Source organism: Ambystoma mexicanum, chromosome 1q (assembly GCF_040938575.1).
Source record: "Ambystoma mexicanum isolate Mex_15411 chromosome 1q, UKY_AmexF1_1, whole genome shotgun sequence".
Taxonomy (NCBI): Eukaryota; Metazoa; Chordata; class Amphibia; order Caudata; family Ambystomatidae; genus Ambystoma; species Ambystoma mexicanum.
In genome coordinates, this window is record NC_090922.1 from 838,880,418 (window position 1) to 838,907,235 (window position 26,818).

Consider the following 26,818-nt stretch of genomic DNA (forward strand, 5'->3'; position numbering starts at 1 on the left):
AAATAAACTTGGGTCATCCCCAGGCTGATATTTCTGCAGTATTGTGGGAGGAATCGCGGGTTGATTTTTATTGGCGGCTACTGCTTCACCCAATATCCTTAGGGCTTCTCTTCTTTGGTCCTGTGCAGCGCGTTGAATCTGAAGGGCTTGCTGTAGCGCTTGTCGGTCCGCTTGGGCCTGGTGCCCCTGCACCTGTAGTAGTTGCTGCAGCTGCTTTTGTCCCTCGGCTAATGTTTTGATGATAGCCTCCATGATGAACAGACCGGGAGGTGTTACCAGATCCCACCGCTTCCACCACTGTTAAGTATCAGACTCGAGATGTTATGCAGGTGAAATAAAAAGTCCTTCATTCAGGAATTACAGTACACGGGTTTCCGTGGGGTGCAAGTGTCCAATAGAAAATAGAAATGGATCAGCAGTTCGATGTTCCGCTTTGCAGGTGGGACGGGAGTAAGAAACTCCTCGGCTTCGGGCAATCCGCGTATTAGTACGCCCAGTGGAAACCGGCCGTGTCCTCGCTCCACTCCTCGCAGTCCTCTGGCTGTGAAAACGGGGAAAAACAGAGAATGCCAAGGGTTCCGTGCTTGCGGGGTTTTAAACATCCTGCCCCTCCTCCCCTCCAATCAGTTGGTTTTCCCAACCCTGTCAAGTCAGTCGGGTAGGGTCTCTCCACCTTTCCTTCCCTGGGCCGTGGCGTTTCCCCTTCCACCCACCCCGTACAATGTCCAACCTGTTTCACCCTCAACCCCGGCATCCCAGTATCGTAGGATGATTCCCGTCTCCGTAATCGAGTATACGGTAGGGGCTGCCAGCCTTTTGATTTGGTTGAATGGATGTTATGGCTCTTCGACCTCCAGGGAACAGGCAACCATGTTGTCTTGGTTATTGTGGGAGCTGTAGTCCGTCTTGCTGAATAGCCTCTTAGATTTCCATTGTGTTGCTGTGTCTGGTTCTTACTAGGTGTTCCTATAGACGTTGCTGCCTCCTTGAACTGCCTATGGTATTTGTTATTTCCGTGGAATCTGGGTGTTACATGTTCCGCATCCATGGGAGATATGTTTCTGCAGCGTTCTGTATTCTCTGTTTCTGTAGTGCTGCCGTGTTCGGGCATCACATCCGGGCATATGTTGTTTACCCCTTTGGTCTGTTCATAGACTTCCGGCCGTATCTGTTTACAGAGCCTGTGGGTTCTGTAGGTTTGGAGTCTTTCGGCTCGTGTGTATTGCAGGGGCCCCGGGACCCGGTAGACACTACCTCACAGAGACAAGATGGCCCCTGTGGCCTCTTAGGTTCTATTACCTGTTACCTTGTTTTCCCAAAGTCCTGGGAAGCCCAGACTGTCCCTTCCCCTGACTGGCTGTTGGGTAGAAGAACCATATATGGTATTGTGGGGAAGTCAAGGCAAGACTGGCTGGAGCCTTCCCAGTGAATGTATATTGTGGGTACACCCTTGGGGTGGGACCTGTGTGAATGGAGTCTGTGACCAATCTGCACTCCATGTTATGGGTGTCTGGTAGCTGTGTGTGTGACACAAAGAATGAGACGGCCCTGCCTGAAACTGACATGAATGCAGTGTGGTGTGCTGAAAGGCTGGGTGCTTGCCCCAATCCACATTCCTTGTTATGGGTGTCTGGGTGGAAGTGAATGGCCTGAATGCACTGTGAACCTGATTGGCCGCTTGCCTGCATGATGCCCATCTGAATGATTAGCTGACTGAGCTTGGCTCAGCAGTGTGAATGAGGGTCAGATCTGTATATCTGGGGACCTTTCACTCACCAAGATTGTTCAGAAGCTGAAGTTGAAACTTGAAGCTGCTTATCCTTGAAGCCCAGCTGAGGAAGAAGGTTTGCTGCTGCTCACCATCGACGGAATCCGAAAGCTGCTGTGTCTGTCAAGGACTGATCCAAGAGAGGACCTGTTTAGGAGACCTCTCCCCAAGCTACGAGGAAACATTGTGCAGAAGCTGATCTTCATCAAGGCACCCTAGAAGTCAGTTCCAAACAGCTTCGACCGGAGACGGGGTAAGCACCAGGACTTTGAGGCCTTCGACGACCATCACCGTCGACCGATGTTCGGAGGACCACTGTAACCTCGTTGACCAGAGCCACAACGCTCTAAAACATTTAAATCAAGGACTCCCTTGCCATCACCGTCGACCCCTTTGTCCCGCCAGAGAAAGTCGAGGTCGTTGACGAGCTGAAGAGAATCTGCCGGTGGGTTTCCCACCACCTGAAGTCCACGAAGACACAGACCAACGAAGATCCGAGAGCCAGCGGTGGTCGAGTCCCAATCGCCAATGACAGCGTCGACAACCGCTGCCGGGCCTACGTTCTTCATCAAATCTGCTTTGCGGCAACAAACTCTTGTCATCGAGGTGCACCACATGCCTCGCTTTCGCAGGATGTCCACGATCGATCATCAACGAGCACCGCTAAGACCGAAGCTGCTGTCTCGACGACAATGTTCCCATTTTCTTCAAGGAATCTCGATGCCCTGTGGCTCCTGCTTTAAAGGGAGTCCACCCTCGAGGGATCCGTTGAGGAACCATCGAAGAAACTCTACTAAACTCAGGTACATTGGGGTAGTAGAACATTTTAGCAGGAAACAAGAATATTTTAAACATATATGAACTGGGGGCTTGTTGATACACTTTATTTACACGTTGCCGAGGTGGGGGGATCCTCACACAGAACTGTGTCTTAATAGCAAGAGAACATTCTGCCGTTGTTTAACCTAATTTGTCTTCCATCCTATGTCTGATGTTGATACACAGTACTGTTTGATTTGTATACCATTGGAACTGTCAGCAGTTGGTGCATTTTAAAGGAGTCAATAGTTAAGTGTGGTACCACATAGACATTCTATATATTTGCCATATTAGATTTACCTAAGTACAAAGTGTGATTATTAATTGTGTATATATATATATTTAACCTTATTTATATATACAAAGAACTGTGTTAGCACATAACATAGTGTGTGGACATTCCTTTGTGGGGGGGCTTAGGTTCTAGACTGTACTTAAGAACCAGCCTGCATCACCTCCTGAGAGCATAAGCCTTGGTTGCTCATCCTTTACCATATAGAGAATCTTGGCTGGGGTGATCTGTGCTTCTACTCTACCATATAGAGGGCAGGAGTACAGATACCCACCTCCAGTATTTACAATGCCTCAATATCCAAATCCTAATCACCCTCTAACAAACAATACTTTCTGCCACGCTCACAACACACAAAGAAAACCACCTGTACAGAACCTGCCTTACAACACAACACAATGCCGGCAATCAACAATTTAGTCAATTAAAACATAATAAAACACAGTAAAATACAGCTGACTTGCGTTTTTTTTCTTTTGCCCCAGATTATCCTTATCGCTCTATCTCTTTAACTTTACCCTCAAAAGAAGGTTGCATCCTCAGGGGTCCTATTGCACAACCTTCCAAGAACTTGTCTAGGGATAAACTTTATCAACTTCACTGTTTCTTAAATACCATACAATACATTTCTCAACCCCCAAACGTTACCATGCACATAGCATAATCACTTTCCGTGGACCTTTGAGGATTGTGGGCACTGGGGTCCCCTCAATTTGCCAGCTCCTCCTGTTGCTTACTGCGGGCAGTGGAAGACCAGGCAGGATTCCACTCCAAAGCCGGCTCCTGCTGTCCTCCTGTTAAGTTGTGCACAAAACATAATGCTGCTCTCCTGACCGATCTGCTGTCCAAAAAGGAAGGTGGTGGGGGGCACCCCAAAGTCCACCAAACTCCAACCGTACTCTCCTACCAGATAAAAATACGAGGTCCAAAGCAATATACGAGGTCCTGCTGTCCTCCTGTTAAGTTGTGCACAAAACATAATGCTGCTCTCCTGACCGATCTGCTGTCCAAAAAGGAAGGTGGTGGGGGGCACCCCAAAGTCCACCAAACTCCAACCGTACTCTCCTACCAGATAAAAATACGAGGTCCAAAGCAATATAGCCCTGTAATTGGTATTTGCCATTAAAGCAGCAACACAGAGTGGATTGTAGTATGCCAAATGCAAGGTAACCCAGCGTTATTAGCAATGTAAAGCTGGGGGGGAAACAGCCAAGCTCTCACTCAAGATTTTCTCCAACATTTCAACAGGAAACAGCAGTTTATATAGTCATTTTGATGTCACCATGAGCACTGAGTTATGAAAACCTATCGCTCCTGGTCGATTGGATAACTCTTTATCTAAGATCCCACCCATAAAACATCCCATATAAGGTGCTACATCATCATGCTTGAATATTATTAGTAGGCTCTAAATTACTTCTGCGGTGAAAAAGTTATATGCTTATCGGTTAACATGCGGTCACACTCTCAGCGAACTGGCAGCATGATGACATGTTTTATGTACATGGGAGGAGAGGACAAGCGTATCGTCTTTGTTCATAATTAAATAAAACAGCCCATGTTATTTCCGCTATGATGTCTCTGAGTTTCAAGGACCAACTTCCAGTAATTTCGGCCCTCCATATTCTTGCAACATTCCCCGCGCCATTCTGTACTTGACACATTGATGAATACTGTTATTATGAATCATGCTGCTTTCACCATGTGCGTGGTAATTACTTGTTTTCTTAGCCGCATCCGCCACTTAGTACATTTCCTGAGATGTTCAGTTCCCCACATAGACTTCAAATAGTCTGCTGTGTTGTCGTATCTTGATTTACCTTAACAGTTGAACGCTCACAATGGTATCTTGTTCCGTTATGTAACCCTCCCCTACAGGGACCTGGGCTTTGACATTCCTTTGAGGTAGCTACCATTCAGCCACCGCAGCATTTTCCTGAATTAAATGTATTTGTCTCAAATAGCATGCTTAGCTTTGTGGCCTTTCTTAAAGCTACAGAGCTTAATTCTCTGCTGTGTTGGTACAGTTTAAAATGGCAACTGCTTCTCACATTTTTCTCTCTGTAGGACAATGTTATTTGACGATATACCGATTTCCTAGTGCATGCCTGTCACATGATTTCCCTTCCTATGTGTAGCAGCAAACTTATCTGCCTACAATTTTCTGCCCTACTTCTGTAGTGAGTCCCTATCTTGTGTACACGCCTTCCTGTCACTTAATCTGTTCTATTTTAAAACACACTAATTGTGCAAGCGAATGCCTTATCGGTTCCCTTATCTGTTCCCTACATGTGTGGCACAAATCTAACTATTCTCTGTGTCAGCTGTATTTCCTGGAGAATTTAAAGTGCAGTTTCAAAGGTGTCCTTTCTATCTTATAATTTTGTTTCTTCTGAGGAAGGCAGGGGGGCAGAGCCTGAACATGCTCTCTAGTCAATAATTGCCCCACTACACTACAATCTAAGTATTAGTAAATGTTATCATCATTGCATTTCAAACGTCCAAAAGACTGTTTAACTGTTGTTGGAGAGCATGCTTTTCTTTGCTAACTTTGTGTAGAACAAATTAAAGGTATATGTCAGGAGTTGTGGAGCCTGGAGCAGACCTGGAGAGCGCTGCATTTATGATTATGGTCTTCCTCTTATTACATCACCATTGACAACAGGAGACAAGACCTGCCCATAAGGAGAGGAACATGGTTATACATACGGTTGTGCTGATGTAAGGTTTTTCAGAGACTTCATTATTAAAAGAACACATAATGTCACTTTGAGTAAACCGTGTGGACATACGATGAGCTATCTCAATTGTTTTTTTTTTGGGGTTTTCTGAATGTCCTTAATCTTATTTTTGTCTGATATCAAGCTTTCTAACTCTTCAATTCTCACTACCTTGCACGCCCCTTTAAGAGCTCTATATGAACACTTACAGATTTCCTTTAAAATAAATGTTTATTGTTTAAAGCGTGGACCTTGAGAGCAGCTGTGCGCTGTACAGAGTGCGGGTAGCAAGCATTTGGGCTGGCATCTTTTAACACTAGCCTAGTACTGTGAGTTGAAGTCTGTGCATCAGTATATGCGTTCATTTGAATTAGTCCTTAGTCAGGTGTTGAAAAAGCCATGTTTTGCGAGATTTTTGAAACTGGAAAATTGTGAGGGCATTCCGAGCTGACAATGGGATCGAGTTCCTGAGGGTGTGTGCGTAACAAGAGAAGGATTGTTTTGGCTGGTCCTCCCTTTGCGGACGAGATATGATTCAAGCCGGTTGGTCGATTTGCTGCGTGAGGAGCGTGTGCCACAAATTATGTGGAGCTTAGCTGCCAGGTACACTGGTGTGCAACTTGTGATTGCTTTGTAGATGATATATGCAGTCTTTAACAGTATCCTGGCCTGTAGAGGAAGCTAATATAGTTCAATTAGGCACTCAATAAGACGTGCTTCAGCGTGGTGGACTGTTTTTGGGGGAGCCAAGTGAGCAGCTGGGGGCCCTAAAAGGAGAGCATTTCCCCTATCGATGTGCAAGACCACAAGGGCATGCACTATGGTATAGAAGTCCTATGTCAGGATGCTGGCCAATAAACATTTGCTTGCTGGCCAATAAACATTAAATTGCTTTGCTCCAGTCTGTATAACGAAATGCAAGTCTGTTGTGGCCACTGAAACTAACTCCACACACTCATGCCCACCACTAAATATTAACCTGACTGTCAATGATATCCCAGCACCCTATCATCCCAACAGATCATGTTACCTACTAACGATAGCTGACCTTCTGCTAGCATATTAAGACATTGCAGCTGGGGTGGCTGAAAAGGCTATCATTTCCAAGTTGAGCCAATTCTAAACCACAAGTCAGGGGTTATTCCTGGGCAGAAGTGAGGTATATGGCTGAGCTGCCAGGTGGTCGCACTTCCCACACTTCTTTGTGTGTGATTGAGTTGTATCCAACCCACAGGCCTGGAACGATTATGCTGGATGGGGCCCAGATGCCTTTCAATGGCCCCTTTGCTGTGAAGATGCACTCTTGGCATCCACAGGTCCAACCACTGTATTGCTAGAAGTTTCTCCAGGGGCACAGGTCTTCCGTAACTCCGGAGCCGCTTCCCAGGATTCTTGGCCAGATTTCATGCTGCACATCTATGTATTCACATGTATTCAGGTAGTCCCACACTTCTTCAAAGGTGCTGTCCCATTGCAGCCTTCATCCTGTCATCACTCCGTTAATCAGTTGGATTAGGCCATCTCTTGTAAATTTGCTGAGAGTTCCGATAATTTTTAAGCCCACCGATGTTTGTATTTGCATTATGAGCTGTCCCCCAGAGATAAGCCCTGTTGCTAATTCTAGGCGACCCAAACGGCCATCTAAATTTTGTCCCTTATAAATACCCCAAGCTGCAAAGGCTGTATTTGCCTCATCCCAAATTCAAGGCCATTTCCCTTTTCTGTCTTCCTCTGTGCAACTACTCTTTCTGCTTCTGAAGTTGAATGGCGGCCCCCTCTGAGCAGTTGGGAAACTGAGCGGTGACCTGAAATACAAACATGGGATTGGTAAATAGCAGCATAGCTAACCTAGTGTTCAGAATAACATACTGAAATTCAGATCTCATAAACTCAGTAACTTCAAACGTAGGTGACACAAGATACTGTATTTATTTATTTATTTTATTGGGCATTTACAAGGCACTTATATGGTATCTGGTCTTTCCATCTAATGCCATTGCACCTAATGCCATTGCATCCATTTTTTCCATCTAAAAACGTTGCATCTAATGCATTTTCTGGGGGGTAAAGGGTTAATTTTTGTTTAGGTGCATTATAAAGGGTAGAAGACCCTCCCTACCCCCCCAAAAAAGAAATGCATTAGATGCAAAGTTTGTAGATGGAACAAATTCAATGGACTGGCATTAGATGCGATGGCATTAGATGGAAAGACCATAAACCCGCTTATACAGCTAGAATAGTGTTTCAAAGCGCCACAAGGCAAAAGGGAAGGGAAAAAAGCATGCCAACGGAAGAAAATGGCAATGAAAATAAATGACAACAGCGGTTGTACTAGGCCTTGTGACATTCGGAGCGTGCAGGTGCAGTGAGAGAGAGAGGGGAAGGGGGCAGGGGTACGTGCAGGCCGGCCCCCCCAGGGGGCGAAGGGCCCGAGTGCCCGTTGCAGTGGCAACAGATAAGTGCGAGGCAGTGACCATCTGGTAGGGGGAGGTCAGCCGCCAATCAATAAGTGCAGATCTGACGAACAGCGCAGGCCAGTAAGGGCTCCAAGGCAAGTGCACGGGGGGGGGCTGACAGATGCTGTAGGTGATTGGGCAGAGGGCTAGGACCCCATTCAACTCTTAAGGGCCCAGGCCGCCAATCCTAGAGGCTGTTCCAAAGGAGGGAGCCACCAGAGGAAAGGGAATGACCACCAGCTCTCTGCTTAGAGAAGCGTTTCACCAGCAGAGAGTTGGAGCCTGAGGATCGGAGAGATCTGGAAGGAGAGTATTTAGTGAGCACGAGTTGCAGATAGCATGGTCCACAGCCCCAGACATCCTTATGGATGATGCAGAGCGATTTAAATTTGATCCTTGCAGCAACTCAGAGCCAATGGAGCAATTTTAGGGCTGGAGAGATACAGTGCCTGGGCTTGAGGCCAAGTATAAATCTTGCAGCCCTATTCTGGATTAGTTGGAGAGGGCAGAGAGAATAGGAAGGTAGATTAAGGAAGAGAATGTTGCAATAGTCCAGCCTAGAGGGAACCATAATAAGAGAACCATAATTAAGGTGCATGTACTATTGTCTACATCTTCATTACACCGGCATATAGCATCTGCCATATTCAAACACACCCTTATCACTTCAGTATTATTCCTAGGGCTCAAAGTGGTTGGTAGATAGCAGTATAGTGCCACAGTCCTTTCTAACACATTGCCACTCTGAGTATTTTCTCTCAGTAATACCATCGTATTGGTCTGTTATACCAGTACATTATTTTCACAATTTCTTTTCATCCCAAACTAAAGTACAAAACAGAGTACCAAATCGTAAAATCTGAAATGTGAGGGATTCATTTCGGGTGTTGGAGTAGGCTTAATAACAGTGGTATGATTTTTCGAATACACATCTGATGTGAGAACTATCTTGGACGAACAGGACTCAGCATTCAAGGCCCACATGTAAGCACCAGAAAGCTGGTTTAGGAGGACCTCACGTGGATAAGAGACAACACCTTGGGGACAAATAGCATGTCTTGAGAGGAATCCCAACCACATTCCTACCCCACATTCCTGTGCCCCATTCATGTCAGATGTCCCTCCCTGCCAATGCACTACAAACCTCTTATTGTACCAGGGTGAAGGTAGTTACTATGTTAGTGAGGTTGTAGCTCTGTCTCATTTTGGTGGAAGTACATACTATATTTTAGAACAGAAGGGAAGCCAAAACAGCAAGACAGCCTTGAACCGGGCATTTTCAACATTTCAATTCACAGGTGGGATGGCCTACTTACAATGGGTCACATGGACACACATCGGGTGCCCCTGTAACCTCACAGCAGGATTTAACACCTGCAATGGCACCTTCTGTCTAGGAGCCCGATTTCTGGTGAATCTTCAGTAGAACAAAATCCCTCGGTTGCAGAGTGGCCAGGCACAAGTGGTACTCTAGGCAGAGCTGCCTTAACCTGGTTGTGGACAAAAATGACAGAAGCAATTAAGGACTTCTCATACTCCAGCAATGTGTTGTCAGTTAAGCGCAAAATGTCGTTAGTAGCTTTAACAGGTGTAGACACAGGCAATCCCATAGGTTGACCATATAGTACTTTATAGGGGCTAAGCCATGGCCTTCTGCTAGCATTGCTCTGCATATTGAAGAATAATGGGGGAGGGCCTTGGGCTATTTCAGCCTGATCTCCTAACAGAGTGTGTCCAGTTTATTCTTGTTCACTTGATTACATCTCTCTACCGCACCTGCTGACTGGGGATTGTGCAGGAAATGTAAATTGTGTTGCATGTTTAAAGTAGACTGAAGCAATTTCACCACACTATTCACAGAAGGGGAGCCCTGATCACAGTTGATGCTAACAGCCACTCCAAACTAAGGTACAAAGTCTCTGACAAGGATTTTTATGACTATCACAGCATCTCCCCTCCTGCAGGGATACACCTCACCCAGCCAGAGACCACATCAAAGATAACAAGAAGGTACTGTCAGCTATTTTAGCGAGGGAGCTGGAGAAAATCTGTCTAAAGGTCTACAGTGGGTGAAGGAGTTGGGTTTACTCAGGGGTGCCTGGTACGCTTTTCCCTACATTATTTTGGAGGCAAAAGGGTCAGCGTTTGCATTGTTCTTAAGCCATTTTAGAGAAATCGGGGGTGAAACAAGATTCAATTAGTGACAAAGCCATTCCGTCTCTTCCCAAATGGGCTTTGCCATGTCACAGCCTAACTAGGTGCAACAACACTTTTTTGGGTGCCACTAGTCAACCATGGACATCTTGCACAGGCATATGTCATGTAATCAACAAGCTTTCTAATTCAATTGTCCCTTTCACTAAAAAGGGCATTTTCTTACATCTGTGCCAAGTCTTCTAGGGTTTTGTATGGGGAAAGGACAGGACTAGCCTTAACCCTGAGAGAATGCGCATCTTCTGAGTCAGACACAGCAGCTAGTTTGGCAGTTTGAGCTGCAAAATGTTGCTGCAACTGATTTCTTCATCTAGTGGCTAGTGTGCGGCACACTTGATAATAGAAATGTTCCTAGATAATATAATTGTATCTCGGAGAGCCTTAACTTATCAGCTATTTATGATAGGCGATCCAGTCGATGTCAGGAACTCTCTGTGCTTCCAGAGCTGACGAAAGTCGTGGACTACCCTGAATGCATTGCAGGAATCAGTATACACATTGACAGATTTTTGAGCGGCTTAACTGCACCCTCTTGTTAGCGCCACTAGTTCTGCAACGTGAGTGGAGGTGACCTGGTGCAATTTTCCACTCTAATCCACCTCCCCGGGTTCACACATCGCAAACCCTGCAACCAATTTTTCATTCTGATTTCGGTAACACGACCCATCAAAGGAGTAAATTAGGCCTGCTTTAGGTAAGGGCACATCATTTAAAGCTGTTTGGGGTGTCAATAGGGAATCAGTAATGGATACACAATCATGAGGTTCAGTATCGTGCGGTTCCCCATCCTGGCGAATGAGCATCTGGTCAAATTGACATTGTAAGAGTTCAAGAGAAGGATCTCATACTTGCTAGCCCGAGACACGGACATGAGCTGTGTTTATTTTCTTTAGTACTAAAGAGACAACTGGATGTGGTACTGTGACCTTAGAGCAGACCCTAGTATGATATTCTTGCACTGTTCCACTGCCAGCACGGCCGCCGCAACTGACCTTAAGCATGGCCGCATTCTGGCAGCATCAGGATCTAATTCTTTGCTGTAGTAAGCTACTGGCTTATGGTATATGCCATGGTTCTGGGTAAGGATGGCTTGGGCAGCCATTTCTCTCATGGCAGTATAGGGTAAGGCCTTTCTCATAATCATGTTCTAGTGCTGGTGCGCTGGCCAGGCTCGTTTTTATCTTTATAAAGGCTACTACAGCCTACGGGGACCACTTCAGGGACTCTACAGTTTTAACACGGGTGTACTGCTGTAGGAGTTTATGATCTCAGCATACCCTAAGGCTCATTGTCGGCAGTGCACCACCATGCCCAAAACCGCTCTCCTTTGTGTCATAGTTTGAAGTTTTTTAATTTTGTGCTCTGCCTCTTTCTTTGAGGGAGCTATTAATTTGATACCTTGGGTAATATCATGCCCTAAATAATAGACAATCTGCATAAATAACTTAATTTTTTTCTTAGAGGGCTTGTGCCCTTTATCAGCAAGAGCGGTTAGCAGAGCCTGTGTGTCTCGCTTGCAAGTTGCATAGAATGGTAAAGCAATTAACAAATCATCCATGTACTGGACCAAAACTGACTTTCCAGGGAACTTTTTATCTTCTTAGTCTTTCTTGTTGTTGGGAGAAAAGGGTAGGGTGCTCGGTGTACTCCTGGAGTAAATGGGTGCAGGTGTTGTACATTCCTCTGTGTGAAAATGAGAACCGGTAATGGCTGTCTTTTTGTATGGGTACAGAGAAATATTCAGAGCATAGGTCCACTACTGTGAAATTTGTAGCATCTGGGATGATAGATGACAGTATCGTAGCTGGATTTAACCCTAGAGGGAATGAAGGAACGACCACTGCATTGACGGCTCTCAGATCTTGCACCATACTATAGGTGATCTTTCCTGGCTTTTTAACTGACAATATTGGAGTGTTATATGGACTAGTAGTGCGGTCAATTATTCCATGGCTCAGGGAAGCTTCCAGAACAGGAGTGATACCCTGTTCTGCTTCTAGATTTTCGGGGTGTATTAAGGAATTCGGGGAAGCTTTTTGAAGGGTCAACCTTTATGCTATCTGGTTGGTGGTTGTATCCTACCTTATTGTCATGGGTCGACCACAAAGTGACAGTTATGGAATTATTCATGTCCTTCAAATCATCCAACCATTCTCCCTTATGTGGTAGTCCTTCGTCTGGGTCTATCTGGAGTGTCACTAATACTGCTTCAAAGTTACGAAGGAGGGACGCTCAGAAATACCTCATCCGTGGTACAGTAGATTGTGCACATGAGTTTGCATACCTCTACCTAACAGATTAACTGGTGCAGAAGGGCTCAAAAGGAGGGCATGTGTGTCAGCGATAGGTTATAGTGTGATTGTGAGGGGTTCTGTAACTGAGTGCAACACGTGAATGTTTGAAATGCTCACTGCTTTTATAGTTACTTTGGACAGAGGCACATCCGGAAAACTATCAATGAATAGGGTTGATTTGCTAGCCCCTGTGTCATCTAGACAAGGTATCGATATTCCTTCTAACTACATTGTACATGTGGGCCGTCTTGACCGATCCGATTGGAACCCAATTGTCAGGGTGTAGTCAGAAATGGTCTTGGTCAACTTGTGGGATGAGGGTCGGTCCAGGGACAAATGCCAAAGCATTCAGATTTGGGAAAGGGGCAGAGCTGCTGACACGAGACTGTGCACATTACTCTGTCCTCGCTTGCCTTGGAAATAGGGCCTTTGGGCTCTGCAACGGCACTTGTTCATCCAATGACCTGCCTGTTTACAGTAATTACAAACAAACAGGTTTGTTGACAGTCCCCACTGTTCTTGCGGTCCCTATGGTCCCCATGTTCACTGCTCTCCCTGCTGACACCATTGTCTCTGGATCCTGCGGGCCCCAATGTCTAGGCCAGTCTTGTTGCCTGGGATAACCCCTGCTTGCCCCCCTATTCCCATCTGTCCTGAGGGCGGACCTCCTCTTCCACCCATCAGGGCTGCGTTCTGTGTGTTTTGTATCTTTCCCAGCACCTATCCCTCTGTAGGCTTTGCATCTGGAGGGTCACTCATTTGCTTTCAAAGATCTCTTTCTTTTTTTACAAACTACACAGTGATTCACAACCCCCACTAGCTCTGCTGGGGGTATAGTCTGCCACCCTGTGCACACGTTCTTTAACTGTGTTTGCACCTTGGGAAATAGTCCGTCTATGAGGGAGTTGCTATAGCATCCTGTGCTGTCTCATCAGGTTTAGTAATACCTGAATGCTGGACAAACACTACCTTCAATCCCTCCAGATAGTCTGCGGGGATTCTCCTTTGTTCTGCTTGCAATTCCCTATCTTAGCCCAATCAGTTCTTTGGGTGCAGATCTCTGGGTGCAGATCTCTGGGATCCTATCTGGATTGTATCTGGCCAAGTAGCCCATCAACCAGTCTCTGTCTTTGGGCGGCATTGCCACTCTCTTGAGCTGGTTGATATCTGCCCAAGATAGATTGAAGCACAGAATGACAATGTGTAGTTCCTCTATGAATCTCTGTGGTTCTTCCCGAATATTGGAGAAGTCTTCATCCAGGCTCTGATGGTAATCCGGTGTCCATGGAACGTGTACGGTAACAACATTACATTACATTTGTAATGCGCACTATTGGCCCTCAGGCATAAAGGCGCAGTCAAAACAGGAACAAAGAGAACATGGAAACAAGAAAAGACACATCTTCTGACCATAAGGCGGAAGAAGTGGGGGACTCTAAAAGAGTATTAAGCTGGGTCAACCCCAAATATTCATATCCGGAAATTACTTTAAGGATGAATGTACTTGGAGATAGAGAGGTGTTATTCCAAAAATCCAATTAACACTCTAGTTTTTGTGGTATCAGGCAAAAAGAAGGTTTTTGAGTTCTTTCTTAAAGGCGTGAAGAGAGTTCAGACTCCTTAGTCTGGCTGGAAGGTTATTCCATAGAAAAGGAGCCCTACCATTGAATGCTCCATTTTCAGCATTCGCAGTCCTGCTTCTAGGCTGCACAATCAGATTTTGCGTTCCAGATCTAAGGGTACGTTGGTTACATTTCTCTTTTATATGACTTTGTAAGTATATGGGCATAACTTGTAACCTACATTTGAATGTGATAACCAACACTCTGAAAGATATCCGGGATCTATAGGAAGCCAGTGAAGAGATCTCCTAGCCTCTGTTATGTGGCTGTACTTAGGCAGTCTGAGAACTACTCTGACCGCCCAATTCTGAGCGACCTGCAGTCTACGCAGTTCAAGTTGACTAATACCAAGCAGGAGACTGCAGCAATAGTCAAGCTTTGCTCCAATTATTGCCCTAGCAATTGTCTCAGCGCTTTCCTGAGAGATCATGGGCCTCAGGTTAGAGAGTAGCTTAACATAGTACACTACCCCCACCACTACGGTAGAGACATGAGCCTTCATACTCAAGGTCGAATCTAAAGTTACCCCTAAGATTTTTGTTTTCGGTAGAGGAGAGATGACATATATGCTTTAAAGGAGCTATATGCTTCATTGAGATTTTTTAGAGCCTTTGAACTGCCAACAATCAATAACTGTCTTGCTGCGGTTCGGAACAAGGACGTTTTCTAACATCTACCTTTCTATCAGTGCGAAGATTCTGTTTACCTCCAACTCGTCACTCTCATGGTGTTCTGTTAGTGAGATGACACACTGAGTGTCATCTGCATTATTTCAGAATACAACCTCTCCTCCTCAAGCATGAAGAAGAAGGCGGCCATAAACAAATTATAAAGGCAGGGTGACATACTTGCCCCTTGGGCAACCCCGTATAGCACTGATATAGGAGTGGCTTCAGCCGAGGCCGAGAAGACTCTGCTGCTTCTATGCTCCAGGAAAGAAGTGACCCACTGAGCTGCCGAGGCAGAGAGATTTGCAACTTCTTGTAATCTGGTAATGAGAATGTAATGTTCAATTAGATCGAAGCCTGCTGATTGATCTAATGAGATTATTAACGACAAGCCCCTTCTATCCATTTCTCCCAAGAGTTTAGTTTTTAGCTCCAAAAGAGCTGTTTCAGTTCCGAATTTTTTTCTAAAGCCCGACTGATTAGGGTGGAGAATTGGATATTGCTCCAGATGTTCCACCAACTGGCCATATGCAACCCTGTCCAGAATATTTAGTAGAAAGGGAGTGTTGGATATGGGGAGAAAATGAAGTGGGTTGTCCATTGGCAGGCCCGGTTTCTTAATAATGGGGCTAACCATGGTAGACTTAAACTCATCTGGGACACTACTTTCCTTCAATGAAGTATTTATGAATGTGCACACCACGTCTAGGTGCTGCGGGGGACACGTCTTTATAATCATCGAAGAACAAGCATCTCCTCTACATTGTGAGGGTTTCATATGCTTGATGATTTTTTTGTAGCTCACTCACCATTATGGGGTGGAAATCAAATTGGGGAACTGAGGGGTCATGACAGAACCCTTTGTTAGAAGCCTTGAGAATAGAGGAGTTATTTTTCTCTAACATTGATGACCGAATGTTATGTAGCTTGTTAAATAGGCCATCTTGTATTAATTGACAGCAGTTTGCGTCATCTTTCGCTAGGGAGTGTAGAGGAGCAGGGGCACTTTCTTGCTCCTTTAGAATCTTGAATTTTTTCCTTGTGTTAGATTTAGCTGTATTAATCCAGTTGGTATGAAATTCTCTTTTAGCTTCAAAGATAGATTTTTTATACTCGCATACTAGGTTTTTATACCTTACTAGACAAGCGTGGTTACATTCCTTTTTCCACACAAAGAATGCTGTACTAAACTCTGTTTTTTTGGTTCGAAGCTCCTTTGAAAACCAAGCTTTGCTTTTGTGTTCAGGGGACTTAATCTTTTTTAGCTTGAGCGGCGCTAACTTCTCTGATATACAAGATAGGTTGTCTATCAGAATTGTCGCCATGTCCTGAGAAGACATTTCTGTGTGAAGGTTAAGAAGTTTGTTATTAAGCACTGGATCAATATTATCTATCGTGATGCGTTTAAGATTCCTTAGCCATACTTTAGGTTGCTTGCTCAGGGATTTTAAAGGAAAGGGCACATGCAGTGTAAAATGCACAAACTAATGATCAGACCAAGGACATGGACTGGCTTCAACATTGCTGCAGTTTATATTAAGACTACCGAGCCAGTCCAAGGTATGACCGGATGCATGGGTAGGCATTGTCATGAGTTGGGAAAAGCCCAGGTCGTCTAGCGTTTGTTTCATTTCTATGGCATGGAGATCCGTATCTACTCCCAACCAATAGTTAAAATCACCTAGAATTAAAAATCTAGTAGCTGATTTCAAAAGAGGTAGTATGTGGGTGGAAAGCGCCTCTGCCAAGTGTAACTTTGAAGATGATGGACGGTATAGTAGCAAAATGTTTATCATGGACTCTGCATTCATTCCAATTTTCATATGTATAGCTTCTATGCCTTCTAGTAAAAAACCTGGTGTTTCCCAAACTGGGAATACAAGGTTGGGTTGTTGCTGGTCCTCCTCCCCGTTCCCTGCTTGCCTTTGTCTAAGTGGTGCATAGATGACCTGACAATCGCTCCTATGCACTGCGCCTCCCCTCATCGCAAATGGAATATAAGAATATAAGAGGGAGATATGTCAGGTAAGAGGGAACCACCTTGGGGTCCAAGATTGCTCAGCCCACGTAGCACCAGGCTGGGGGATCTGCACGTTGGGGCAGTTTCACCAAAGGGCCACATCAGCTCCTGCTGCCTGCGTCACTTCCCCACCTATCGCTGGCCTGCTCTCACTGCAGTGCATGCGCTGCTGAAACAAAACAACAGTCTCCTCAGCCATCTCTCTCTCATGGTCACCCAGCTCACCCTTTTTTGTCTTATTTCCCATTATCTGAGGGCACTGGTGTATCTATTTCTCTGACCATCGCCTGTCTCTTAGGCATTTATTCTGCCCTCACAATCTGTCATGCACCCAAGTTAGCGCCCTGACCTTACAGTGATTGCATCTCGCTGTCACCTCTTCTAACCAAGTTGCAAATGCCCCCATTGTTTGAAGGGTTATCTTATTCTTTCTTTTGTCCTTCTTATGCTCACCTGAGCACCCCCAATTTGACAAAATTAAAAGTCCCTTGTATTTGGAACTTAGAATGCGTATTGAGTTGTGTCAAAAAGTACAGGTGAGCCATTTGGAAGGGCTTCCGCCTGTCTAGAGTGCCTGTTGCCCATTTTCAGTCCCTAGTTTTATTGTCAAGTGCCCTGCGCTCACTTAATCTTGTATCATGCACTCTTTGACTCCACTCCTTTGCAGTCCTGAGAGGGGAAAGCGGATGTACCAGAGACTCTGCAGCGTGGTCCTAAAAGGAGTAAGAGGCACTCAACCTGCAGACATTTGTCTTTCCTTATTCATGTGCTTGACGCTACTGTCCCACCAGATTCCTTTTTTCCATTCCCATTTTCTTTCCCTATCTAAACCATAAACACAAACAGATGGGCCTCTTAACAGTGCCATTTCCTACTACAGCCCGTTCGAATTCGGGCTTCACTAATCTACAACTCCCAGTATTTTGCCAGATCTATGCCAGAGTAGAAAAAATAAGCAATCGTAAGAACCACAGCAATAAAAAAGGCAAAACAAAGTAATAAAACGGCATACACTGCCCATCATTTCCAACACATGTATTTGCTCATACATTTTGATAGAAAAGTTGTGCCTCCCCTGAGTGACCATGCATGCACGGTACCAGCCCATCACACCTCCTCCCAATAAACCTCATGGTGTTTATAATAAGGATTCCTACATGTGGTTGTTCGTGCATGTCGGGTCCTCAATTGGATGTGGCTCACCGGTCAATTGTTGTACAGCCTACAGCGTTGTGTGACAGGTCCGAGTCGCATCACCACTTTGTGAGCACCAAAAATAAATGGTCTTAATTTCAAGCAATGAATTGATCAAAATAGTATAGTTTGGTTGGTCTTGCAAGACAAATGGACAGCATCCTAGCATTAACCCATTCCCAACCCACTAACCCGCTCCAGCCTCCAGGAATCCCCCTTAAATTGAATACAGATGCTCGACCCCACGACGTCAAAAGGTACTCAACGGGCCTATCCCCAACTTCTCTAGAATAATAGAAGTATTTGTTTTAAGGCACTAGTTCTCCCTTTCTGTCCATGTTCATAAGGTATCATGTGGTGGACCTCTTCTGGATGAACCATGGTGATGTACACACACTTCCGGTCTCATCCTCCTCAGGCGAGGGGAGTGAGGCCTCCACCCCTGTGACAGATTCCAGCACGAATAAACAGTCCATTGTTGGATCCAGCTAAAACCTGTGCAATACATTGGCTGGATTGGTGGCCTTGCCCCAGTCATCAGAGGCAGGCCAAATGCCCGGAGTCAGTGATTTAGGTGCACATGGGCAGTCAGTGGTTATATCGGCCATCAATGCCTGGTATCAATAGTGACAGGGCATAACCAATGTCCCTGTAAACAAAAATAATACCCTATTAGTGATAAGGATAAGAAGATGATATCATGACAGCAGCAAAATGTTCATTCTTGTCTTATTTGCCAGAGTAATCTCCTGATTCTGCCTCCTTTATTTCATAATCTTCTCCATCCCCCATGATTGGTGTATCATTCCATTGCTTATTTATTTATTTGCTTTATTTGGATCTGTGAGTGTTTACACGCCCTGCCCTTTTGGCTGGTAACAGTCTGCCTACCCGAATTAACAAGATAATGGCTTGAGTGAAGTATTACTATTGATGGTGGGTCGTTACCAGACCAGGCAACTTGGTCCACCGGCCATTATTGTCATTGGCACCCCACAGCAACATCTGGGGTGGTAAGGGGAACAGATTGCATGAAAAGGAATGGACCTTGGGAGGTGCGTGTCTTATTTTTTATGTTGTACTACAAACACTTTAAATAAGATGGCCGCCAAGAAAATGCAGCCGAGACTCTACACGGAGCCTCCTCCCATTAACTTGGGTGGCCATGGACCTGTAGAGGAGCAGCAGAGTACAGGGGTCCTGTGAGTTGTAGGTGGCACTGGGCTATCAGTCTGTACGCACTTTTACTTTTATGGTTATTTTTTAGGGATAGTTTGATGTGGGGGGAGGGCATGGTGTGAAAGGTGGGTATGAACGGGCAGAAGAGTGGCCAACTACTTGCCCCCACTGTGGGCTTATTTTGGCAGTCAAAGCCGTGTTTTTAAGCAACCTGTTTGGTTACTTGCATTAGTTTAATTAAAGTTTTGTAATTTATTTATGGAATAGTTTTAGTTTCAGTAAAACCTGTGCTGTTGGTGTTGAATGTAGGTTTCTAGGTGGTCCAATATATATATTAAAAGAGGTTACATTGTTAGGCGATCCATAATAGGACGAAATAATGTATGAGTGTTTTGTGGTGTTAAACAAGATAACCCTCACACTGGATTGGATTAAGAAGTATCCAGCATACTTTCCAACAATCTAGGATTTTTGATATTTCAATAATACTAAGTGGCATAATAACAATGCCATATTAAATTACATGCCTTTTCCTTTGACCTGATGATGACTTCACAGGAAATGACATAACAGAAACATAATTAAAAAAAGACCATACTTTTATATAGTGCTTTCATTGCTAGATTCTTCCAAGTTACTCAATGTATTGTTTGTGAGGAGCCCTTAACATACTGAGCTATCTTGTTTAAAAAACGTGAGCCGTATCAGATCACAGTAAATGACCATATGTGTTGTGGCATCTGATCTTGTTTAAAAAACGTGAGCCGTATCAGATCACAGTAAATGACCATATGTGTTGTGGCATCTGACCCAGATAATAAACATGAGTAATGACATGAAAGCCTATTGTAAACTTAGCCATAGCCCTAGAAACACATCTGTTCACCATCAAACATATCAGTGACAATACCCAGATAGCTAAGTATGACTACCGCTAACAACCTTTACCTGGAGATCCAAGCCTGGATGGCAGAACACAGGTTATGCCTCAACAACGAGAAAACTGAGCTCCTTCTTGTCGGCTCCCAACCACGGCTAAACAAACTGGACCCCTGTTACGCATCTATCAACATAGACGGTAACCTAATCAGTGTGTCCAAAGAAATTAAAACTCTAGGGGTCTATCTAGATTCCACACTATCGCTCAAAAGACAGGTGAACGCTACAGCCTCCTCCACAGTTTATACAAATAAGCTTATCAATGCCTGCAAACCCTTCCTCTCACCCACCAGTTGCATTACACTAGCCAGAGCGCTAGTGCTTTCAAAAATTGACTACTGCTATACTTTCTTGGCCCCTCAGAACGCAACTTGAATTAACTGCAGGTGCTACAGAATAATGCACTCAGAGCCGCACTGAGTATCCCCCGACACGCACACATCTCAAGCTTTAGACAAGATGACCATTGGCTCCCTGTACGAGATAGAATCACCCTCAGATCCCTCGTCATCGTCCACAAATGCCTCTCCAATGACTCCCCCAAAAACCTGGCAGACAAGTTCATCAAACACACTTCTTCCAGACCAACTAGAACAGTGTACTTTCACTGTCTCTCCATCACCAAATTCTCCCTAAAAAAAAGCAGGCGGCTCCAGCTTCCTGGTCCTACCTGCCAAACAATGGAACGCTATACCGTTGAACCTTAGAGCAGAGCCCTCCTTTTGGACCTTCAGAGCAAAAACAAAGTCCTGGCTCGCCAACAAGAACTCCACCGCTATCTGACTTAATGCACTCGATTTCTCTGCCGACCACCATGTAACCTGGTCAACTGCACTTGTTTTCTCTGCCGACTACCATGTAACATGGTCAACTGCACTTACTGTTATCATCTTCTATGTTTATACTCTGCTGTAACTTCCTCTATGTCTCTGGCGACCAGTTACCCCAGGGTTCTGCGTGTGGTATAAATAAAGAAACTAAACTAAACTAAACTGCAAGGCAGCTCCTTCAACACAATAACTCCATCACTACAGCTCAGCATGACACATTTACACCAACCCTAACATTAGAGTACATATTAGCAAAAAACAGTTTGGGCCTCATTTAGAGTTTGGCAGTATCACCTCTGGTAATACTACCAAATGGAAGTACTGTTACTCATGCATCATGGTAATGTTAAGGGTCTGCATACTTTAATTATTCCCCATTTTGAAATCTCGTGGGACTCCATGGATATAAGAATGCAGTAATGGTTTTGCGTGGAGGAAATGTCCTCCCCACAAAACCGGGCTGTTTTTCGAGTTTTCTTTTGAAACTATGAGTTTGGCAGTGTGTTACCACCACTTCTTTATTTTAACGCCAAATTCTAAATCAGGCCTTATAATTCCAATTCAGGAAAAAAGAAGGAAAAGGAATTAAAAGATAGCGAAATTGAAAAGTTACATATTGCCATTGGCGTGCACAGTATTTTCTTCTTCTCCTGCAGATAAGGGATGCTAAATCTCTAGTGTTCACTGTAAATTATGTCACCACTTCGTGAGCCTATGAGTTTGAAAAACAGCTTGAATCTGTTATAAATTCACATGTCATGCATTGTCCTGCTAGAGATTGGTATGGACAAGTAATCGGAATCGAGTTACAAATCACTCTATCGTCAAACTGTGCCTTGGCATCAAGGTTTCTGTGTTCGTGCCTTCCTCGGATTTCTTTGCCCACCACAGATGGTCCATGAAATTGTCATCTTTGAGAACTTTGTTTGGATGATTCTGGGAGACAACTTGAACAAAACTCTGGCCGATGTAAGCAGCAGAGATGAGACACATTGGGCCTCATTACGAGGTTGGAGCGGTTCTAGGTCATTTGGTCGAAAATAAATGGTTGACAGGACAATTGGTCGACACCAAAAGGTCGACAGGTCAATTGGTCGAATTTTTTTTTGTGTTTTTTCACAATTTCTTTTTTTTTGGGGGGGAGGGTCCCCCCGCAACCCCCTTTTTTTTGTTGCTAAAAACCCCTTTTTTCCCTAAACGAAAACATAAAAAATATATATATAAATTAAAAATAAATTCGACCATTTGACCTGTCGACCAAATGGTGTCGACCAATTGTCCTGTCGACCATTTGTCTGTCGACCATGTGACCGGACACCGCTTAGAGCTAGTCATTGCGTAATTAGCGCCATGACTACCTCCAATACCGGTACCATGTCCGGTCCTGTTGAATGGGGACATACCGGTCTATTCCAACCTTTGCGGGACCAGTAGGTCCCTATTGAAAAAGCCATTCCCCATTCCCATTTCAGCCCCCATAGGGCTCAATGGAAGGGGGAAGGTGCTAATAACGGTACCGCAAATTGCGGTACCGTTATTAGCTCTGAAGTCCCTTAGCGGGTCCCTTCCATAACGCCTGGTAAAACCAGGCGTTAAGGAAGGGACCCGCTAAGGGACCTCGTAGTAGGGCGGTAAGGGATTACCGGCACCGGTGCCCTTACCAGTGCCGGTAATCCCTTACCGCCCACCTCGTAATGAGGCCCATTGTTTCCTCTTAGCCGAAGGCAGGTTGTACAAAACATTTTTAAATAGGATTATTTAGCCTTATTCAGGAGGCACGATGGCGATCACCCCCTTCTGGACATTCCCACATTGCAATAAGCAGTTCTCAGAGTAGAGCAACCATGCAATATGCGATTGGTACCTTCTCCAGGTCATGCTTATGAATAGTGGGAGGTATGCCAGGGGTTGATTCGAAGCCTGTTCTGGATCCGTAGGATGGAGCATTGGGGCACGCAAAAGATTTCACAACAGTGTCTGCCAACAAGGGGGATCCGGAAGCCACGGCCTACCTCAGGTAGGATGCAGATAGGGACTGGATATTGAACAATACTCCATCTCAGGAGAATTGCACATCATGGCTTCAGATGTTTTGTCACAGCCCAAAGATATGGTATATCATACTGCACCAATCACCTCCAGGCATGGATCCAAGCATACTAAGCACAATAGCTCAGGGGACTCTACCCACTGTGCCCCAGGTCTGATTTATAGCACTCCCCGCAAAACAGGCACAGGCATTTAGCAATTCTGCTCATATATTATGCTGGTACTCATACATCAGAATCAGTGTGAAGGGAGAGTTGCCTAGGATTTAATTACTAATGAAATGTTTGGATTCAAACGATTTTAGACTCAGTTAAGTAACATTCTGTGAGTTGTTACTTACTTGAAGGTTCAGAAGGTCGTCCTCCTAATCCTGTTGGCTTCCAAGTTGAGAAGTTGCAAAATCGTGGGTCAGAGTGCTCTCAGGAAAAAGTCAGAGCAAGCTCAGCAGACATCTAGTAGCAATGTTTCAAGGGTGAAAATTCAGCCAGTCATAGCCTGATAAGTGAACAACCATTGAGTGTTGTCCACATTGCAGCCATAATCTACTTGTGCAATGGCGCCATAACCTTCTTATGTCTCTCAACAACCTGCCACTGCAAACCTATAACTCTGGGAAGAGAGCGCTGTATTGTTAGTAATTCTTTTTGCTCACCAGATGCCTGATAATTGTTGATGGGGCGGGAGCGTTTGCTGGCACCATAGTAGCTTTAAATGGTGCCCCCAGGGATGAAGTTCATCATACTAACAAAGGTTTCATTGTTTATGCTCCTTCTACAATCCTGGCTTGTTTGCCGTATACACATATTGTCCGCACGTTGACCATTCTTCTCTTGCCGTGATTCACACTGTCCATACTCCCTATTGTGTCCTGGCATGTTGCATACGTTCTTCTCTATGATCTGGTGTGTTGTCAATGCTCTATCTGCTATGTGACATTGCCATGCCCCTTCATTTTGGACCTTGCTCACTCTCGCATCTCTTTTTCTTTTTTTCCACAGCCTGTGGGATGTGATGGGAGGCTGCATTCCTCTAGGACGATGGATCGTTGCAGAGTGTGTGGTGGGGATGGCAGTGCCTGCTTCCGAGTCTCTGGCAGCTTCCGGAAGGGCATCTCACAGTTAGGTACTCGGGTTTCTTTCCTGGAATATACCTGACTCTTCTGATAGCTCCTGCAAAGAACGCATGAAGAGAGGGGAGAAAAGAGTGAAGAAGGAGAAACAAAGGATGAAAGAGTGAGTGAGATGTGATGGATGGAAAAAAAGTGATGGGAATGAGGAGAAGGAGTTATGAGAAGGAGAGGCGGAAAGAGGAGGTAGGGAGCATTGAGAGAGGGGCGTTGAGACTAGAGAGGGCACTTCTTTATGTTAGGTAGGTTGCAGGACACATCATGGATTGTTGAGTGCATGGATGTCATTGTTCTGTCAGGGTTAACACTCCATGTGGTCATGTGCTGCAGGGGGCACCCATTGGAGTTATAAAGCGACTGTGTAAAAGAAAAATCCAGTCGTTGTGAAATAAAGTGATGGGTTGTGGAAGTGCCAGGGTTCCAAGAGCCCAACTATCCCTGTACTCAGAAGCTCTGTAATTGGTTAACCATAAAATCTTCTGGAAATTAATACAACTGTGTGACGTTTGAGAGAAGGGAGAGGAGTTTTTTCGGTTTAGAATTCATCTATGCAGATATTTTAGACAGCTCTCCTTTCCAAAAGACCTAGAAATAAAAGAACAAAAGACAGCATTACAGAACAAAATACATCTGATGAAAAGATTGTTGATGCAACGACCATCTTGAGTTTTGAAAATAGATCATAAATTGTTGGAAAGTCAGAAGCGGTTAGTATTTCAGATGTCTGATGCAGTGGAGTGGTTGGCAGAACTGTAAATAATATTAAGCAGCTGTTGAAGGATCTTGCCCATTGAAGATGTTGGGTCGTGGAGGGAGTTCAGCTGGTTTAATTTTGTTGCAGGTGTGAGGAGATTGAGAAGGGTTTACACTTTAGTGTAACCATTAGTTAGAGTTGTTCAGGTGATGGATACATATTTGACAGTCACTTAAGAGGATGGGCATTCATTCAAAGAATATTTGGGGTGTGTAGGTGTTACAGTTGAGTTAAGAGTTAAAGATTTTTGATTGATACAGTGGTTGGAAGTTGTGTAATGTTCAGGGTCTGGCTTATATTTTGGTTTGGTGGATTCAGTAGTTGAGAAGGAGTTAACATGTAGCAGGGTTTTGAGGTGTCTAAGCATTGTGGAGTTGTGGGGCCATCTGCTATGTCAAGCATTTTGGCGGTGTCGGCACTGTGGATATTTCATTTGTCATTGACATCTTAGTGATAGTGAGAGCATCAACGATCATTGTGGTGGCAGATAAACTGGAGATGTCACAGACTATGGAAGTTTTAGGGAGTGTGTTGGTGTCGCCAACTGTGGCTATACATTTTCCAATCCAGGATTTCTTGGGTACGGAGGAGCAGTCTGGGATTGGGAGATGTCAGGCATTGTGTAGGTCACATGGAGGTGCTTAGAATGTTCGGGCGGTGAAGGCCTGGGAATGTGTCAGATGTCAATTTGTCAATGGTTGTGGATGTTTTAGGAATAGTGGAGGTATAAGGAATGGGCCATGGACTGGTGAAATGTCAAAGCATGTGGTGGTGCTTGGGTGTCAGGATTTGTTGAAATGTTGGGGATTGTGAAATTGTCAGATCTGGTTGAAGTGTTAGGTTGTGCAGGAGCCAATAATGTGGAGATGCTGTGGATTGTGGCAGTGTTGAGGACACAACACTGTAGTGTAGTAACAGTATATGTGTGGTGGTAGACAGTCCCTTTTTCTCACTTGTGCAAGCCACTTCATGATTTTGTCGCTCTTTTTTGTGCCTTGATCAATTATTGTCTCCAATGAGGCTCTTTTCAAAGGACTTCTCGGTAATTGCAACTCACGTTTTATGTTCTGCTCTCAGAAGCACCCTTGTCCACCTAGTCAGGGGCACTATATTGTGCCACATTTTGACCCTGAGGGAGTTTCCTAATCTATAACATTTGTCAGTTATATGCTGGTAGCAGCAGCTGTGTATTTTCTACTGGGTTGCACAGCGGTGTAGCCCTTTAATCCCATTGGTGCACAGGAGCAAAATGGCTACCAAGTGTTTTTAAGCCCTGTGACCGGGTCAATTTATTTGTGGTCATTGTATGAGTTCCACAGAGGGATGCAGAGCGGTGTAGCGTTTTAAGGCCATTGGTAGCTGTTAAGATGGATTTCCAAAATCAACCGAGGGTGGATTTTGGGAGGTCACCCTATTATGGTGAACATGGAGACACTGAGGACTAGCCAAACCCAATCAAGGTAAGGTAGCAGAGCGGTAAGGCATAGTCTCAGAAGGGTTTTGAGAGTGGTTTAGGGCTACAATGAGTCCACACAGAACAATACCAATAATTCAACTTAGACAGGTAAGCATACAAATACACTAAGGTTTATTTGGACACACTAAGCAAGTAAAACATCTTGTCAAATATTGTCACTTAATTATTATAGAACAGATACATACATTCACCCTTAATAGAAGAAAGAAAGCATATACTTTAATAACCAGTGAAACACAGGTATGTTCTTACATGCATGAAATTCATTATAGACACTTTGAATATCCACAGAGGAGCTCAGCTAATACTTAACCAACTGTAAGATGGTTTGGGACCTTGTCAGAAGTTTTAAAGTTATACTTCACAGGTAGGTTTATTAAAAAATGTGGACATGGTA

The 26,818-nt window shown here is 44.6% G+C and overlaps 1 protein-coding gene across 7 annotated transcripts in view; it reads left to right on the plus strand.

The window, feature by feature from the left end:
* The window catches only part of LOC138537634 (ADAMTS-like protein 2), a 678,742-nt gene that overhangs the window by 322,669 nt on the left and 329,255 nt on the right, over nt 1–26,818 (plus strand). For 5 of the 7 annotated variants that reach the window (XM_069641465.1, XM_069641464.1, XM_069641470.1 and 2 more), the window contains exon 6: nt 24,063–24,186. In XM_069641465.1, the coding sequence (XP_069497566.1) occupies nt 24,063–24,186 (124 nt within the window). The remainder of the gene's footprint in view (nt 1–24,062; nt 24,187–26,818) is intronic. The other 2 variants (XM_069641469.1, XM_069641467.1) reach the window with 1 other exon arrangement.